Source organism: Pterocles gutturalis, unplaced genomic scaffold, assembly GCF_000699245.1.
Source record: "Pterocles gutturalis isolate BGI_N339 unplaced genomic scaffold, ASM69924v1 scaffold21093, whole genome shotgun sequence".
NCBI lineage: Eukaryota > Metazoa > Chordata > Aves > Pterocliformes > Pteroclidae > Pterocles > Pterocles gutturalis.
In genome coordinates this window covers 7,389-27,337 of record NW_010126192.1, presented here as the reverse complement: position 1 = coordinate 27,337, position 19,949 = coordinate 7,389, and the positions used below count along the sequence as shown (strand labels likewise).

Sequence of the window (19,949 nt, the reverse complement as noted above, 5' to 3'; positions counted from 1 at the left end):
CAACAAACCCATTTGTCACAACTGTTATTCTCTTCCCGTGAACATTTCTATTCTTAGCTGTCACATTTTGCTGTCTCATTGTACTACAGTAAGAGTAATTCACATTTCTTTCCTGCAACGACTGTACAGTAACAAGTACAGTATGTCAGACAAATTCCAAAGGCTGCAGTGCATCAGTATTTAATCTTGTTCCCACAAAGACAACAGCACAGTGTTTCTCTGCTAAGAAGTCTGCATTAACTTACAGGCATATTCACTGTATAAAGGTCCATGCTGGACACAAATATAGGGTAAATTTCACTTTCTTAGCAGATTCCTCAGGAACTGTGTAAAAACTGATATGCTGTAACATTGATATCTTCATGCCTGTCTGGTCTGTGACTGCAGAGCGAACCTACAGAGCCACAGACCAAACGTGTTCTTCCATGGGGCCATAAACTCTTGTGTGAGTAACTGACATTCACAGAATTAAATCCCACAAAACTTGATGTGGATGTTCCAGCCTTTTGCAAGACAGCTTTTTACCTGAAAGAGGAACTACAATATTAGCTACTAACTCTTGGGTTCTTCCCCATGTGAATCCTTCAGATAATGAAGACATCCATGTACAGGGCCCCTGGACTGGCAAAGATTCCCGCTACCCCTAAGGACCCACAAAGCAATAAGAAGGAAATTGCTGCACACAATACGAATGAGTGACTAGACTGAGCATCTGGCTTGTTTTCCTTTCCACTTGAAACATTACCTAAATAGTCTCCATTTCTTTCCTCATGTTATTTGAGTATGACTAATGGAAAAGTTTATTTTAAGAGTTGCTTTCACATATTTTGCATGGATATCTTTCTTCTCTCTACACTGACTGGTCTCCTCTTAATTCTTTTTTAAAGGCATTCTGCTTTATGGGAGAAGAAGGAGTCTAGCTAGGATTACAGCCTGACAAAGAGTCAGTGGGGGTCCAAAAAAGTGCGCCTTTATATAAACCTATTGTACCACAGCTACACCATAACCCTGGTCTCCCAAGCAAACCTCAATGTGTCCAGCTCAGCAAAGCTGACTGTGAGATGCTTAAGCCGGGAAAAGCACCAGAGATGATGACAGAGATTCTTGTATTTTTTTAAGGTAACAAGAGTGAGATGTGGGGGCTGTGTTCTACACTGGATCGTATTTGGATACAAGTACAGGCAGCACAACTCCTTAAAGAAAACAGTATTTCCTTCTTAAAGGGATGAAAGCACTAAGCCATTTTTCAAACAGCCCAATCATGCAGTTTTTGTTCAAATGAAACTATAATTTTTAGTTATGAAACACTTTAATATGACAAGAGATAGCTGAGAAATGTTCTTTACTTCAGACCTTTAGTTTTGATCATGATTTTGTCATAAGCCTCGGTGTAATTAGTTTTCTTCAGATATCCTTATCTTTCAGAATAACCTAATTACACAAGAATGAAGGTTTTTTAGTCTCTCTCTCTCATTTCTTTTATTTTTTTTTTTTTTAATGGACAAACTTTGGAGACACTAGTTTATAAGCATAACCCCTCCTGGCTCAGAAAGAAGGCAGTGAATACAGAGAAATCTAGAGAGCAAGTCAAGCACAGGGAAAAGGTCACAGAGGAAACACTGTGTTTGTTTTACTCACGATTATATTAAAAAAAAAGTCTTTAAAGGAAAACTGCATCAATTCTTGTACCTAAGAATCTATTTCTGCTGTAACTGAAGTCAAAAGGCGGAGAAAAAAAAGTTATTGTGACATCTCATTCGGATAATGCTTTGCTTATTTAGAAGAAAACTCCTTCATTTAACTATTTACAGATACGGTTTCACCAAAGCCACAGCTAACTATAAGACTGTTAAATGAAGAAAGCAAAATAATTTGGATTACTTGGCACTGATTGTATAATATATTGACTGGTCTAAGTAACAGAGAGTGATCAATTCAGTAAATAGAGCCCCAAAAATCTAATAAAATTGGGTCCTAATGCACAACAGTAAATTGCACAGAGATTTCAATACATGAAATGGCTTTTTACACAGCTATCAAATTTTTAGCTAAGCCCAATTCCAGTTGAGTGTAGTGATTTCAAAGGCTCAGTAATTGATATACAGGTTATGATAGATAAGAATTAAGAGGACCTAAAAAAGACAAACTTACCAACTTTTTTTCCCATTCCTTATTAAGATCATCCACATAGGAGAGAACAAAATCAATTCTCCTGACACCGTCCCTGAAGAAAATAGAATCTTTGCTTTGATGTCTTTTATCAATCTGTGGAAGATATGAGCATATGATTAAAAAAAACCAAGTATTGCTGTTGCTCTAAAATATAACAGAAGACAAAGAAGTTCCCCAAATTGCCTTAATTCTTCAGTTTCTTCATAGCTGAAGATCTACTTGCACAAGTTTTAACAAGGGCTACATCCAGCTGAAATAATTTCAAAATTAACTGTTTATATGCACAAACACTACATGTAAACACTGGTATATGAAGAATAAATATGTGTTAGTGTAGCAATACCTGTGAACAATGCCACCATTTATTCTTTTACAATGTGTCATAAATGATCAAGACAAGTGTTATTTGACAGCCATTATTTTTGTCTGCAGTTAGTCAGAACACCACTCTACACAAAAGCCAGCTAGGGCACCGTTCATCGACTTGAAGCAGGTAGCAAGTAAATTCCATGCATCTTCTTCAATAGAATAAGGTTCACCAAACCAACCACCACAGAGAAGTATGCCCCAGCAATGACTACATATGAAAATGAACACAAATTATATCAGAGCTACATTTCAAAATTGAGTACTTACTTTCTTGGAGAAAAAAAAAATCTAATAAAATGTATCAATGCAACAGGGTAATTAGTATTCTAATTGTTCTATTAAAGGTAATATTTTCATTTATCAGCATGGCAGAATGTCATAATAACAACATTCATCTCTTTCACTGATTAGGCCACAGCAATTAATGTTAAGCAAATAAAGACTATTATTTCACTCTCACAGGGAAGTTAACATAAAATTAGGTAGTATTATTTATTACCATATCAATATTCAGCTCTACCAAATTGTTCATAAGACTATAGTATCATACAGCAACGTCCTCTCCATAGAAATTAAAACTCTGGTCTAAATTTAACTCCATGCTCAGGAAGGTTGTTGGTGGGTTTTTTAACCACACCCATCAGCAAAGCTGTATTTATATAGGACGGAATTGGGTTTTCATTTTATTAGAGTAGGAACAAAAAAATAATAATTCAGAGGGCTATGTCTCTGTCTTCTCCCTCTTAAGCCATGCAAAGATGCACGTGAAAAACATTCTGTGCTTTCTCAGAGAACTTTGTAACTGTGAACCCTGCTCCCAATTAACAAAAGGCATCACACAGTGAAGCATGTTATTACTGCAGCCATCCAAGCCACTTGCAATATCATTCGTCACTGTTTTACCCTGAGACGTCGCTTCAGGAACAGATTATATCTCCTTCCACTCTGCTGGAATAACCAACAAATAGTTAGCAACCCCACTGTTCTTCTCCAAGACCCAAACCAACTGCTCTGAGCACAAACCCCCCAACTAGAGTTAGCAAGAAGTCTGTGTCCTTACAAAAGCCAGGACAAGCCTCCAACTATTACAAAAACACCAGCACCCACAAACATTATGACTATAATGCCTTTTTTATTAAAGGCAAATCTGTGCTGGCATCCATTTGGATATTAAACTCAGGTATTTTAAAATAATAACTCGTAAATTGCTAATTGCCATCATTTGGATACTTAAGCAGAGTTTAAAAAAGAAGAATAAGAAAGTTTCTTTGAATGTAATGCCAAGGTAACAAAACAAGCACTGGCTAATGAAGAGAGCACATGTTTCTGTTACACTCATGTTAGGTTGGACCCATTGGGACATAAAAAGACAAATGGCAACCATGTAATTCCAGAGCTGACAAAATTACAAACAATAATATCTACACACTCCAGGACATGCATTTATCTTCAGATAGGCTCAAATTAAAAAAAAAAAAAAATTTAAATTCCTATTGTTCCATAGTGTTGCACAACTTTAGTGCCTTCAATAGATACACTGGTAACTGCTGAAACCAGATAGTAGCGTGCATTCTGGAGAATTCCTGTATTTCTGAAGCTATCCTAGCCTTCCGGGAGCTACAAAACATGTGCTGCAAATCAAAGTAACACAAAAAAAGCTAAAAGAAATTATTACCTGAAAATGCTGCTGTCCTCTCTTTGCCTTCACTCTTTGGCAATTCTATTTGTTTTTTTAATTGTTTCTCTTCTTGAGAAATATTTACAGCAGATCAATTAAAGTAGAGTACTTTGTAAAAATTGAAATCAGGACAGCTACCTCAGAAAATATTTCTTCCAAATGCAGTCCATGATCATACAAGACTAAGAGGCTCACAAAAGTAATGGAATCCAATTGCAGAAAATAAATGAAATAACGTTTTCGTATTCTATTTGGTGCTTACAGGGGGTTTTTTTGTAAATATAATTGTGACTACAGGCAAATTGCAACTGTTTAGATGTTAATTTGATTAGTGCACAGAACCACACCAACAACTACATAGCATCAACAGCACTGGAATTATTCGGCATTACAGTAACAGAACCCCAAAGTGCATTCTAACAACTTACAATGGGAACAAGCCTCAAAACAGAACACACCAATTTAAAAAGATCAAGATTGTGCTAGCACAGGCATTGTCCTCCTGAACTAACAAAATCCATATACACAAAGAAAAAAAATTTAAATCAATAAATAATATTTACTTCAAAAAAGCTCCTGCCAAAAGAGTGGCCTAAATTCTGTGGGTAGCTTAGTTACAATGAGATTATCCCATACAATTGAAGTAATATTTTATCTTTAGTGCCATCAAAGTTTGCTCATTTTCTAAGACGTATCAGAATCCTGCTCAGTCATTAATGGTCTGACTATCAATTTAAGAAGATGCAGTAGTCATCGTTGGATCTGCTTTGGGAGGCGGAATACTCATCACATCCCTCTCCTTCTGTACATAGGATTATTTGTCACGGCCAGTGACAGGCCTACTTATTAAACCCATGAATTACTCCTTTCCATTTTTGTGCATTTGAATTTCACGAGAACAAGATCAGTCTTGCATATTTATGCGATTCTGTGCAAAAGTGTGCACTTACAGGTTTAAGATACATAAAATGTTAGTAATTTGCATTGGTTGCACCAGTGACTCATAAACCATTACGGATTAATACATCTTATTTCTTAACAGCTCTTCCCAGAACTGTATTCAACTGAATTGATCTTAGACAACCTGCAGTTATTAAATTAAGTTATGCTTCATCAAAGCAGATATTCTGCATCATGTACCTTCTGGAATACAAGTAACTGAATTAAAATTTCCCAACGTAGCACAGATAGCAAGCAGAAGCTTTTGAATAATCGAATAATATCCAATAAGGAATTAGAGAAGAGATGGAACCCTGAGGCCTATGGTGAAAACACAAGAGGCAACAGCCACAAGTTGGAACAAGGGAAATTCCTACTGGATATGAGGGTGCGGTTGAGCAGGAGCAGGTACAACAGGTTGCCCAGAGACACTGCGTAATCTCCGTCCTTACAGATCACACAGTTTGGCCAAGCAAGGCCCTGACTGAGCAACCTGATCCAAGTTTGAAGCTGGGCTTGCCTTGAGTAAGAGGCTGGCCAAGGACACCTCCAGAGGTCACTTCAATCCAAGCCACCACATGATTCCATGAAATGGTGTTACTGCAAGTGTTGAGCATTTAACAGTGTTTCCAAAAGCTGGATAAATCCATCAGCTACAAAGCAAGTTTATAAAACCTACTTGTTTAAAAACAAATACCACCTTCCTATTTTCCTGTAATAACTTTCCAGTTTTAACGGTATAATTATCTCTGTAAGAACTAAGTGACTTCATAGCCCGTGGACAGATCTGCTAATTGAATGCTCTAATGGTCTATTATAAAGAGCTAAATTTTTCACACAGCTACATAAGTGCAAACTTACTGGATTCATATGGAATCATATTAATATTATTCCTGGTTATCCCATAATTGCTAACTTGTCTTGACATCCAGTAGAGGTCAGGGTACTGGAGTGTGTTCACTCAAACAACCCTCCAAGTACCTGGACTTGCAATCCCCATGGTAGAGATGAGCTAAAGCCCTGCGGTAGGAAATCCTGACTCACACAGGACAGGTGACTGGAAAGACCAAGATGTTGGTATGGAAGGAAACAGAGCACAGCTCAAGATGAAGTAAGGCTGTAACACCCCACCTCCAGTTCTGCCCAAACTGGTTTGGATAAAGTGTGTAAATGTTGGCTGGTGGTCGCACGCTACACTCAGATCCATCAAAACCCTCCCACATTCATAAATCCTTGGTGAGCACGCCAGGGACACCTCACTCTCAGGTGGCTCAGATACACTTCTCCAGGGCCAAAGCAAACAGGAGAGGGGAACAGGAGAGGGGAAAATGAACTGCTGGATGTGGCATTAACCACTAAACACCAACACAAAGTGCTTCACAGAAACTACTTTGGATTGAAGCTGAAGAGACCACAGTAAACATCCCCATAGCCTTGGTTGCCCACCAAAGCACACAGATGGCTGACCTTGGTCAATACCCTCTGCCAGCCCTCGGTAGTCTAACGATATCACAGTACCCAAAAAGCAAATATATTTTGCACATTATACCAGGCCCTGCATGATTTAATTCTGTGTATTTTCACAGGACTCAGAGGGATTTCTATTTCTGGTCATCCACCTAACAGGACATTTCTGTCCTTACAGGCCAGTTAGCCCCACTCTCTCCTTGCATCTGGAGCTTCCTCCAAACACACCTTGCTACTACCTATCCTAGCCCTCTCCATGTCTGTACTTCAAAGACAGAGGAATTTGGCTTAAAGCAACACTTTTCAGATTAATATTCAGTCAGAAAACTGCAAGTTTCTCAGGGGCATACATCTAGAAACACCCTTCCCAAACTCAGTTCCCAGAGCTCAGGGTTTCACGAGCGTCCAACCTCATTGTGCTGGGACTGCAGGTTCAGACCTTGGCAGCCTTCACCTCCTGCTTTTTGTATCTCAGAGTGGGACGATGGTTTAGAGCAGCAATTTCAGAAACAAAGCAGTAGCCAACGCTAATCTGAGAGGGAGGAACCCAGTACATCAGCTTCATTACAGCTACAGCACAGTGAAGAATCTCTGGCTATGAGCAACGAGTATGAGGAGAAATTACGTTAATAACATGATCCCCATCAGCACATCTAGGAGTTCTATTATCATGGCCCTACATTACCAGACAAGAAAACTGCCTGAAAATACAAAATAAAATTGATTTGCAACATTTTGCTTGCTTACAAGAGACAGTTTACAAACCAAGTATTTATTTACTGCATACCTTTGATAATAATACAGGCAAATTAGTTTCTGTCACAGACACTGTATAAAACCAAAACAACTACATTACAAAGCAATTAATTTATGAATTAACAATCCACTGCAGAGAGATTTTCAGAATACAGAAATGGACAAAAATACAAGGGTTTGAAAGCTGAATTAAAACACAAGAAAAGCCTCCATAATTGAAAGGTCAGGAAACATTCAATGGCTTAAAACAAAAATTATCACCCTCACTTAGACCCCCAGTTTGCACAGAATATTTATATATCCCCCTTTTCGCTGAATTAAACATGCTTACAGCTAGAGGAAAAACATACTGAGTTAAGTGCTGCTATGCTAAATATATCTGCTTGATAATATTTATTTTGAAAAGCAAAAAGCTCCTGGAAGAGCATCTACACAACATATGCAAATATAGAGGCACTGTAGTGAAAATCAAAAAGGCAAATTCCTGGTTTATGCACAGTAAACTCAATTGCCGTTATACCAGAGATCCCCTTGGCATGAAGTTCTCTTCAATATTCTTCCTTGGAGGAATCCAGGCAACTGCAGTGCTTACCCACTTCAGAGAAGTGTCACTCTTAACACCACACATCCCAAATTCCAGTTGTGCTTCATGCAGGCTACAAAGCTGCATTCAAAACTATAACCTTTCCCATTCAATGAAACACATTTCTTGTAGCTGAAACTTGCAAGCTACCTTTTGCACCTTTACCACACTTGTGTTTCAATTTTGAACCACATCAAAATCTGAAAGCTTGAAAACATGCACTTCAAAGCAGTTTAAGACACCAAGATATTTGCACCAAAATTTAAATGCACAGAAAAAGCCTCTCTGGATAAAAGAACACATCAAACAAGAATAGAACAAAGAAAAATAAAAAATATGCTAAGACAGCATATACGTTAATGTAAGACACCAGAGCCCAATGTAAGCAAGCAGACAGTTTTAATACACCTCAGCATGTACTTCTTTGGTTATCTTAAATGAGTATTTGTAATTTTTTCTTCATAAAATAATAATGGTTATTTTAAGTTTTCTGAAATATTTGACAATTAACACAATTATGTTGTCTGTGAATTTCAGTAAGAGGATATTTTGAGCTTTTCCTTATTACTTACTACAATAAGAAAAAAAAAGGCAACACATTTGAAATGGTGTCAGTGTTTGCTTCTTGCTCTTTAAAACACTGTAAAGTATCATGCTGATTCAGAGCCCTCCAGATTATCATGATAAAAAGGAATCCCACATTTGTTAATAACACCATAGTCAGAATATTTCCCATATCCCACCAAACCAAAACAATGATAAAAAAAAGCAAACTTTCCAGTTTACTCCACCAACATGTAACTTTTCAATTTTGTCTATTCTCCTTTTGATTGGCTTGAATTTATCATTTAAGCCATCACTAGGAATACACTTAAAAACCACATTAATTTTCATACACTAGAAAAACAATTCTCTTTGGAAGGATGGCTTCCTTGAAACTGGAAAATTTTCTGGTGAGGGACTTTTTTGGCATACGGTAATAGAAGACGCCACACAAATTCATGCAAGGAAGCATGAATATTGCTTACTGCTTACCACTTGATGTTCAGGGATGAGTAAAGTAGTCTCTGTGCTGTTTAGGCCCTGCCAGTGGCATTACAGGAAAAACATAATGTTGTTAGCGATGACGCAAAGGGTGCTTTAAAATAAAAGGCTATTTCAGAAGAAACACTGTAGCTTCTGCTTTATATTGTTGAAAAGCTATTCTGAGTGATAGCTGGATTTTCAGTCTAGACAGTCAAAGTTTAAACAAACCTCTACCTCCTCAGCTGAGCTGGGTCTCTAGCCTAAACCAACATGGCCCACACTTATTTTTAAATATTAATAAGAATAACTTTTAATAAAAGCTATACAGTATTCCTCAGCCACTTTCATTATTAAAAAAAAAGTCTAAACAACTTGGCAGAGATTTCTGTTTACAAGCTGATAAACAACAACGTTTAACAGTACTTTTTGTTATTTTAATACCAAAGAGAGAAAATGTACATAGCACAGATGACTGCACTTGCATTCAGAACAAATATGACACCCCTTACTTAGCTATTTTTTCAATACAAACTGAAATTACACCATGTGAACTGAAGGAAAACAAATGTGAGGAGACAAATCATTAATCTCACAGTGTAGACAAGGCCAATTGGTATCAGTAATTGTAGCTGTTATGCCTAATGAGACTAGCGAGGGCTTCCCAGCTTCCAGTTCTGATCCACACCTGGTGAGGTCCTACCCTGATTTTAATTGTACAAGATCTGGGTGTTCATTATTTTCCTGCATGTGGGATCGGTGGGTGCTGCAGAGTCCTCTGGCCGGGCTCCACACAGGGACGACAGGAATACCAACAGCAGAGGACTCCGCAGGGCACAGCTGTCCTACAAAGATCTGTCTATAAGCTATCTGGAATCCTGGCTCAGATATGATTGCATGAGCAAAGGATTTTGACATCAGGCTTTGCTACTGGAATGAATAATAGTTTGCAATACCTCAGCCATTCTGCAATACCTAATCATAGAATCATAGAATCATAGAATCATAGAATGACCCGGGTTGGAAGGGACCTCAAGGATCATGTAGTTCCAACCCCCCTGCCTGGCAGGGCCACCAAACATACACATACACAGAAGCAGAATACTAACTTCATTTTATTATTGTCTCATCATTTATTGGTTTAGAGTTGTAATATTTCAAAAAGTGTGTTTCCCAAAATCCAATTTTCATCAAGTACTGTCTATGATTTTTGAAATTAGAAATGAATATTTTTTACTTCTATTGCAATTTTACTTGAGAGAAACCACACAGGTCTATTCCTATAATTCTGTGAAAGAAACTCGCTATTTTTGTTCCTGTTAACACTAAGTAATACATACACACATCTTTACATTCTTTCTTAATGATGCCATCTCTCAGTATTTGCTTATCTAAATAAGATAAAAATGTCCTTTTCAGAATTCAGTCAAATCAACACAGAAAGATTGATCTGGTATTTGGCACAGAATCCACATGAGAAACAGCACAAATATAAATAGCTGCACTGTGCTCTTAACCTGAGGTAGTCTGAACCGGGTTTAGAAGTCTAATCCTCACATCATTGATGCTGCTGGAATAACTCACACTATTTGTAGAGAAATAAGGGGTGAGACACTCAAGTGGAAATTTTTTCTCCAATTATACACTGAAATATCTGCTGTGTAAAGTGCTGTACAAATTTGACATCAATAAGAGTGCAGCCTTGCTTTTTATTGCTGCCCTAGAGCTCCTGACCTCCCCATGGCACACCTGCCCTCCTGCCCAAGCTGGCCCCCTTCCATCCGCTTTTCTTCCTCCCACCTCCCCATCCTATACTCCTCCCACCTTCTCCACGATTAGATGCAAGTACAGGTTTTAGCCACCCACTGGTCCTCACATGCTGCCCACACTGCTTCACTCCCAGATAAAAATTTTAATACATGGAGTGAAACACCATGTGGGATGAAGACACGTGGCTGGGAGAGTCCTTTGTACATTCCTGTGCATTTTGTGAAATGCTTTCCTGTTCATCTAGGGAAACTACCCTGCTCTCAACACAACTACCTGAAATTAATCAGCTCACGTCATGGAGTTTATGTTGTAAAATTGGTGATAGTAACAAACCTTGTCCTGCACATATAAGCTGTAAGAACTCTTGGAGAGAGATGTCACTTTTTCATTATATACCAAAAGCTATGTACAGCACAATGGGGCTGCAATCTTGGTAACGCATGACCCCCAAAACAAGAACCAACCAGTGCTTTCAGAAACACTCAAATAGCCCAGTACTGTTGAGATGAAAACCAAGAATAAGGAAGGCTGGCAGTGGTGGCAGCAGTGCTGGGCTGCTCCTTTGTACTTTGGAATCCACTCTTGTATTAATAAAGGTATTTTATGTTTCTCTCTACTTGAAAACCCAGTGGTCTGAATTGAAAAATTAACAAGCATGAAAAGTAACATTTATTATAAGGGTGTTTCTTCAGAAAACACAATTCATCTGGACCACCTGCAGCACTTGCTGCTCTCAAAAAAAAAAACTGTCATACCCCTAATTTTGATAAAATGAATTGCTTCAACACATTTGGCTCTGCCAATGTACTCCTGCCAACCTGGCTTAAATAGACAGCTTGTTCTCAGATTTTCTTACGATCAAGTTACATACGTAAAATCCTGATTAACAGAAAATTTTAGTGAGCATTTAATTGGTGTGTAGTTAACAAAAAAAGGGGAGAATTTCATGTAACTTTGCAAAATTAATTCCTCTCTTCTAAAAAGCCAGAATACAGCACAATCCTACAGCTTTACTCAGAGAGTAATGCAGCCATCTGCTTTTTATGAGGGTGAGAAACCCAGGGTCCACATACATACAAAGCAAACATTTTAAATTACATTGTACTTCTTAATTGGAATAGCAGACAGACAAACAGTCCTCTTACAGATACTGATAAACGACAAACTAGTTGCTGATTCAACCTGCCACAAAATCTGTACTAATTCTACAATTATCCCACTTCAATGGCCTGAAATTTTACTATCAGGTAATTTAATACGAATCCCATTTTTGAACCTTTCCTACAATCTTGAATTATTTAACTGACTCTCTTACTTCGTAAGAATAGGAACCCTATTTTGTCAGTGGGCCTCATCCTCGTTTACTTTGTAACTTGATCTTTGAAGCAGACCTATTTGAAAATATCCCTAGCATATCCTTTTTTTTTTCTTTTCTCCTCTCCAGCCTGCTGTTTGCTGAAAACATCTCCTTTACCCCTGCATGACAAAGCACCTAGAAATGTTCTAAGGCCTGTAATCTGAAAAGCTACTGAACTCCAAGTGATCCTGTTCCTTTTGCCCTCCTGAGAGATTAAAAGAAGAAGAAAAATAAGAAGACTCAACAAGAAGCAGGTAAAAAAAAAAAAAAAAAAGAAAAAACAGGGTAAAATAGGGAATAAGCAGTGGATTAGAGCAGAAATGCAAAATCATGACAAAGGACCAAATACACCATGGACTGGAGACTCAATTGCTTTTTGAGTCCTGGACTTCATCTGACTTTTGTATATTGTTGTGTTAGCAGGCTTCACCCACAGACTTTTTCACCTTCTTTTTTTTTCATTTGCATTATTCCTTATGTACAAGTAACATATTCCTTTACAGATTACAAAAGAAAAAAATGCCACTGAATTATGGATAGGTAATGTGTTCTGCTCTCCATACTTGGACCTAGATTTCCACCCCCCTGCCCCTTCTAAAATCAATCAGGCTGTAGCTTTTTCTCCCTACTGCTGAGCAGAAGCATTTTGTTCTTGTATATTACATTTCTTCTCTTACAAAAGAAAAGACAGCCCAAGCATAATGAAGTTGTGACCTGAATGTAAACTCATTTTTTCCCAATGGTCTTTTTTATTAATTAATTCAATTTGTTTTAAAATTACCTGACTTAAATTGTTTTAAGACTTCCAAGCATTCATATTTTCCAATTGCAGGAAAGAAGTTAAGTACACGGTTAAGTAACAAGAAAATTACCAACCTATCACCAGAGTAAAATTATAAAAAAGAGAAACGTGCTATCTAGCAAAACAAGAACAAAGCATGTTGGCCTGAACTGAAATGGGTCTTGGTGAAAAGAGGAGAAACCATGGCTTGCTTTTCATGCATCAAGGATGACAAAAGGCAGCCTAGTGAAAAACTGAGCAAAAATAAATTCTTCCAGTTTACAGAGACAAAAAACTGAAGCTGTGACAACACGTGAAGATGAAAGATTAGCATTACATGAAAACAAAAATCAGGGCTATGTTACTGTTGGAATGAATTAATGGAAAAACTTTAAGGAGAGACTTAACCTGACTATCTAGGACATTAATCATCACGAACTAAGCTGGTCATGGCTGACAGTGTGAAACTGGGCAAGAAGATTAAGAGTAGCTCTGCAACTTTATGTCTGGCTAATGCATAGAAAGCAAAAATCAGATAAATGAAACTGTATTAGGCGACATGGGGCAGGATAATGCACAGCACAAAAAAACCCCTAACTTAAATGTAAGCAAGCATCAGATAACTGGATGATCTGAAGAAATAAAGTCTCTAAAGCCAAAAAAGCTGTCTCTTCTTAAAGGAAGAGAGGAAAATAACAAAAAACCCAGAGTCATCAGGTCAACTATGGACTCATATTGCTAATATGACAATACTTTGTGATATTTAAGAACACATTATGAGGACAAATAATGATGTAAGGAACATGCATAAGCAAAAAACAAGAGAAAAGTCAGCATGAAGTTACCAAGGAAAGATTTCTGAGAGGGTAACCAGATAAGTATTTCATAAGGACACTACCTCCCAGGCAAATGCTGAAGATCAAAGCCTCCTTTTCTACCCCATCATGAATCTTTCACCCTTCAAACAAGGGTGACAATCCCATGTTTCTCCCATGCTTCCTGCCTTTACTTACATCCTCAGTCATGAAGTGAATTATTTCAGGCTTTGGTGAAATGGGTCATCTCCATCTACTCAGAGTCACGTAAAAAGAGCTCAGAATCAGCTTCAGACTCTGATGCTTACCAAGGTATGATGACTCACACACTATAATTTGAGATTGTATCTGTCCAGGGTTCAGTCAAGTATTTGATACAATTGTTCAATGAAAATTTTCCTGGAGAAAAAGATTACTACAACTCCTACAACAGACTGAGAAAGTAGCAGGGTAAACACAGCCTCCATTTTTAAGATGGAACTGGTAGATTTATGAAAACTTTTAGATTATATGGTTGCATGTGCTAGCAAGGGATCTGTGTATCTAGGAAACACTTCTGAGTTCTGTCTTCCAATGACCATCTCCAAATTTGCCTCTTCAGAGGCAGGTGAGGACACATTTTACTCTTAAGAAGTTCAGCAGAACAGCTATGGTTTTCCAACACTCAATTCAATAGACGTAATTTCTGACAAGTGCTCATGGCCAGTATGAGACTCTACTTTGACAGAGCAATTATTTCTTTTCCTGTCTAAAACTCTTCCTATCTTCCTCTAAGCATACAATTACCATAATAAAGAAAACAGAGAATAGAAATTAAAATAAAATACCACTTTCTAAAATGAACATTTTCAATATTATTTTTTTAATCTGTTTCTTAACTGAATAGTAACCACAAATCACTATCTATTTAAGCTATTGTGTACCATACATATTGAGCAATGAGATAATGTGAAAAAATGAATAGCTGATGATGTTATTTGGATTGCACACATGGCAAGGAAGAGGTATCCTTGTAACTCAAATCTTCATTTGCTTTCTCATAAATCTTGCTGCACTGTCAAAAGTTCCCAGAGCAGATGAACACAAGAATGCCTTGATTTCCCTATCAAGCCTGCAATAGAATACATAGCATAAAACAAAGTGTTGGGTTTGTGCAGAAGCATTATGTTTTTCCAACTGCCAAGACATTAAATGATCATGTGAATCACATTTCAAGACTGATACTGGCAAGACTGTTAAGCCCATACTGTTTTCTACTACTACTGTGTTGTAGCATTAACACTTGTAAGTCCCCTAGAACTCGGTGAGTATCAGTGGTTTTCATGGTTTTGCTCCTTCAGAACACTAGAGGAAGAGAATGTTTACATGGATACAAAAGGAGGTGTAAGACAATCTAAAAGAAGTATTATTTTTAAAACTAATTCCCTCTTTGACAGCAACTGTTCCTCTTTCTTCCTACCAGTAGCATGTTAACACCATCTGTTCTGGACCTTACCTCAGAGCTGCTTGGGACTTCTGATCCTGAAGTAGAAACAGTTTCACATAAAGGTCCATTGCATTCTTCCCCTAAGGAACATTGAAAGAAAGATTCACATAAATACATTCCTTATTTTAAAATATGATTGTATCTGAAAATGAAGTGAACCTTGAAGGCATGGAACTATGAACAAGCAAAAGCAAAAGCAAAACTGGAAAATAATACTCAGCTACATAGAACTTTCAAGAATGGTTCTTTGAAGGGAAAAAACATTGCGAGACACAATATACTCAGTCTGTACTACCTGGCTGTAACCTTGCAGTCACGGAAACACATTTTTTAAATGTGACAAACAAAAACCTGCCAGCATCATATATTTGCTGAGATAAAATTCTTTCCTGTCTCCAATGTCTGATAGGTGACTGTCTATGAGAATCTTGCACCTGGAGCTTTGCTGCCTCAGTTATGAAAGTTCAGTTATCTCTGGGGCTCCTTGCTAGAAATTGAATTTTTGTTTTTGTTGTGAACGGATTAATGGTGCAGAACCTCAAGATAACAGATGCCCACATAACGGAGATATGACGACAGGAGCAAGAATAGTAACATAAACTTAAATTACCAAGATTCTTGTTTAAAAAAAAATTAAAAACACACAAAAATACCCAAAAAACCCACCTTAACAACAGTATTGAGCTCTACCATGACTTTCCTACAAATACAGTCAGTCCACCAAGGACACTCTTGCTTAAATGTTAATATTACAGGGGAAAAAAAATCACACTGAATACCTTCAGATTGCTAAACCACACCAAGATGTTTGCTGGGTTTGTGGCTCTGAACCTACTCTGTCAACAATTCCCTCTGGAGAGCAATAAGCTTGGCTCCTGCTCCAAGAAGTTTCTGTAAACAACCATCTCTGCTGATTAGACAGACAGACCAGTCTCCTGAATCAGGCATCTAAGTAACTCCACCACCAATGGCAAAGGATAAGCAGTTCTGAAAACAGCCCGTCATAACCTAGAGCAGGCATTTAATAAAGTTGCCTCTTTCTTCCAAGAAAAGGATTCATCATACTCCTTTCTCCACCAAAGGGCAAGGAAGTATTGACAGGTATAGCTTAGACAGGTCAGACTGGCTAGCACAGCCTAGACTGGACCACTGGCTAGATTAGTCCTGCCAATAAAACCAACCTACTCTTTTTGTTTTTGTGACCTGCAAATATTTGATGTCAAAATTGCATCCAGACAGGATGTAAACTGTTTTTTCTAAAATCTGGAATAAGCTACTTAGATAAAAGAAAAAAAAGAGAGGAAACAAAATGCTCTCAAGCTGTGTCAAAGTTCACTTACAGAAAATGGTCTGTAATTTATAACTGCGCATATGATGTGATGAGAAACTGGGCAATAGCATGTAATGGTATATAACATAATGACATCTCTGAATGCTAAGACATTCAAAGTTGTTGCGTGCTATTTTGCTAAAGAAAACTATGTCTGCAAGATTGGTATTAGTCGATATAATTTGAACACTTAAGTTTTATTCATGCACCTGTAGAAAGATGTTTGCATATGCTGATGCAATTTGGGAGACCAGTGTTAAGTCATCTCTAAAAAGTTATCGTGGAAGTAAATAACTTGGGATCATTTTGCCTCCCCAAATGTATCACAAATGCTACAAGGACTATGCTGTAAGACGGACCACCAAACACAGAAAAGGCTTACAGGAACAGCTTCAGCACAGAACTGAATTCACGTCACCTCCCAACAAAGCACAAACATTACACATGTACAAGAAACAAATGGCACATAATGGGAGAATATTAAAATAACTCAGAAACTTTGACTCAAAAAACAACTATCAAAGTATTCTGATTAACTTACTTGAGAAACTGCTTCTGCAAGAATATTCCTAAGCAGACGGTCTACCTTCATACAGGGCTGGCTCTAAGCATATGCAAACCTGGGAGCTGCCCAGGACAGCGGACCACTGCCTGATGAAAGAACGGGATCATCACCACCATGCTCTGCTGCCCACTCTGCCTGCGGCCCTGGGAGGCAGGTGGCTGCCGCAGCTTTGGCTGAAGGTAGTGAGCCCAGGAGCAGAAAGCCCAAACCCTCGGTCACACAACCCTCTGTGGCAGAAGCAGCCCGGAACCTTGTCTCTGGAGCGGTAACATCCAATTTGACTGTGCTGCTGACAGGACTTGAACAGATTCCACAGCCTGCAACAGTTTCAGTGTTTGTTTTTTCTGGAGTCTCCTTTCTGTTAGCTGTGAAAGTCTAACCTCAGGAACAAGCACGATTTGGAGTTCTACATTTTAAAAGCTGTCCCAGTACCATAGCTGATTACTTATGCAACTTGTGAAAGGAAATCCCCTTGGTATCTCTGACCCAGAGGAATATAACTGAATCACCCAACTGCAGCACAGAAAAAGGCAAGAAGAGAATGCAAAACACAAATTAACTGGGAAGTACAACATACTTAATACGTTCACTCCTTGAAAAACACATAAGCAGGATCCTAAGCAGCATAAGAAATGCATGTCCAAGTGATGTACACAGGTGCCGCAACCCAGAACTTCAACAAGGACCAGGAATGGAGACGCACAATTAGTTCTTAACCAAGAGAGCTGCCCACAGACAGCTAAACATTCACTTGTAAATCACAGTGCAATAAGCTTGGCTCATATGTGATATCAATCAGTCATAGAAACTTAAGTCTGACTTCCAAGAGGCTCTCAGCAGAAAAAAAAGAAAAAAAAAAAGAAAACAAAGAAAGACAGAGGACGCATACAAGAGTGAGGAAGGCGTAATGCTGGTTAGTACAATACCTTCTGACCACGATGGCTTGAACTTGGTGAGAGTCACAATGTCATCTTTAAAAGGAAAAAACACTTCAGTAAGAACCAGAAGTAAAAACCACTTTTACCATGAACTTGTTTAATAATTCTCCTTTACAGTACCAGCCACTACAAGAAACCAAAAGAACGAGCCCTGGACACAGGAGACTGTGACCTAGGCAGAAAGCACAGAGCAAGTTCCTCCTGAAACATCAATATTCACCTTTTTCTCCAGGAATCTTATTCAGCAACACAAACAAGGATGCCACTTTCCCATATCAGCAGTGGGGAGTACTATAATAGTTTCTGCTAGCCAAGAAAACACCCTTAAAATTCTTCAAGAAATTACAACTTCATATCTAAAGATGGAGTAAAACAATAATATCCTGATAAAACTATTGTATTTAAGGGAACAGCCTTGTTCTTCAACGTTACATGCTCCACAGTACGTAGAGATCTTAGAAAGCCTGCACACCAAGAAGAACAAATGAGGACACGTACTAAACACAAATGGCCCTTCAATACAAAATTAATTTATACAAATTGTAGTCGCTCTTTGAAAATGTTTTGCTCAAAATTAATCCCAGAACCACCCAGAACCTATTAAAATTGTTTCTGACACACATAATTTTAATATTTATTCAAATCATTGGCCTTTCACAGGCATGCACATATCCTCCCTGAAAGAAATGGCTCTTTCCCAATATAACCTTTGTCTCTAACAGCCTTACAGTTCTGCACACAACTATTTGTAACTCCTTAAACATGTGTCTTGGGAGTTTGCACATTATGGGAAATAAGTGAGCTTCACACAGCCTATAATTCTGCAGTTTTAACATATGCTGTCCCAAACTACACCCTACCGCAGGGCAACCTACTTAGAAATGTTTGGTGTGCCACCCCGAAGAATTACAGACCGTTTCTATTTCAATTACAGACCCAAATGATCAGATCAACAGTAAACCGAAAACAGTTCCCAGAAATCAGCATTCAGAAGTGAAGAATGGAGAATATAATCAAGACCCCACAAAAAAAAGGTACTTTTATTAGGGCAATCTTACAGTTCCTGTAGCAAGCGTGAAAAAAGGCTTGTTGTGCAATGAAATGATTAGTCGTTCTACAATAACTGTTCACAGTGCCTTTCTTTCAACTTCTATCACCCTGATTCATCTGCACCAAGTAGAGCTCTTGGTAGATGTCCTTCCACCAGTAAAAACGTTAACATATTAAGTGCTTCTAAAACAACTGGCACCTGAAGAGACAGTTTTAGGAATCAAAATTTTCATTTTGCTCCTAAAACTAGAAAATCATCTGCACCTGCACACTTAAGACCTCTGACAGAGCTCTTCCAAAGCAAAGTCAGAGACAGGATTCTCACACAGGGGTTCAAAAACTGTTTATTGTTTAGCAGCAGTATGACAGTATTACTACAGGTATTGCTATTACTTTCAGTATTGTTTCCAAAATACTGCTTTCATTTCTTTCCATGTTTGTCTTAGAACACAGTAACAGTGTCCCTTTCAGTCAACAAAACCGAACAGGTAAGAACAATTTTTTTCATACCTGTCATCTTGTTCTGCATATATCTGATGCCCTCAGCATGTCAGTTTACATACACACATATCCCTGGAGCAAATTTTTGATGATTTGGGTAAAACGAAAAAAACACCCCAAACTTACATCACAGCTGTTACGAGGTAGCTACTCTGCACTACAAAGAAACTTCCTAACATTCATCCTTACCAAGCAACAAAAGGAAGTTTTATTCCAAGACATGTCAAAGTTACCATCTTAAGAAAGCCCTCCCATTATTCAATAACCTGGCCTGCCCGACAGAAAAGAGAATTCAATTTAAAACACAATTATTTATCACTAAATCAATGCGCTATTTATGGTACTGTGTCCTTTGCTCCCAAAAGATCG

The 19,949-nt window shown here is 38.0% G+C and overlaps 1 protein-coding gene across 1 annotated transcript in view; it reads right to left on the bottom strand.

Annotated features, from left to right (window-relative positions):
- Positions 1 to 19,949, bottom strand: part of ANO5 (anoctamin 5) — a 49,858-nt gene that overhangs the window by 22,743 nt on the left and 7,166 nt on the right. Inside the window, exons 3-6 of the mRNA XM_010078900.1 lie at positions 18,018 to 18,062; positions 15,206 to 15,276; positions 3,445 to 3,486; positions 2,152 to 2,265 (exon numbers count right to left, since the gene is read on the bottom strand). Of these exons, the coding sequence (XP_010077202.1) occupies positions 2,152 to 2,265; positions 3,445 to 3,486; positions 15,206 to 15,276; positions 18,018 to 18,062 (272 nt within the window). The remainder of the gene's footprint in view (positions 1 to 2,151; positions 2,266 to 3,444; positions 3,487 to 15,205; positions 15,277 to 18,017; positions 18,063 to 19,949) is intronic.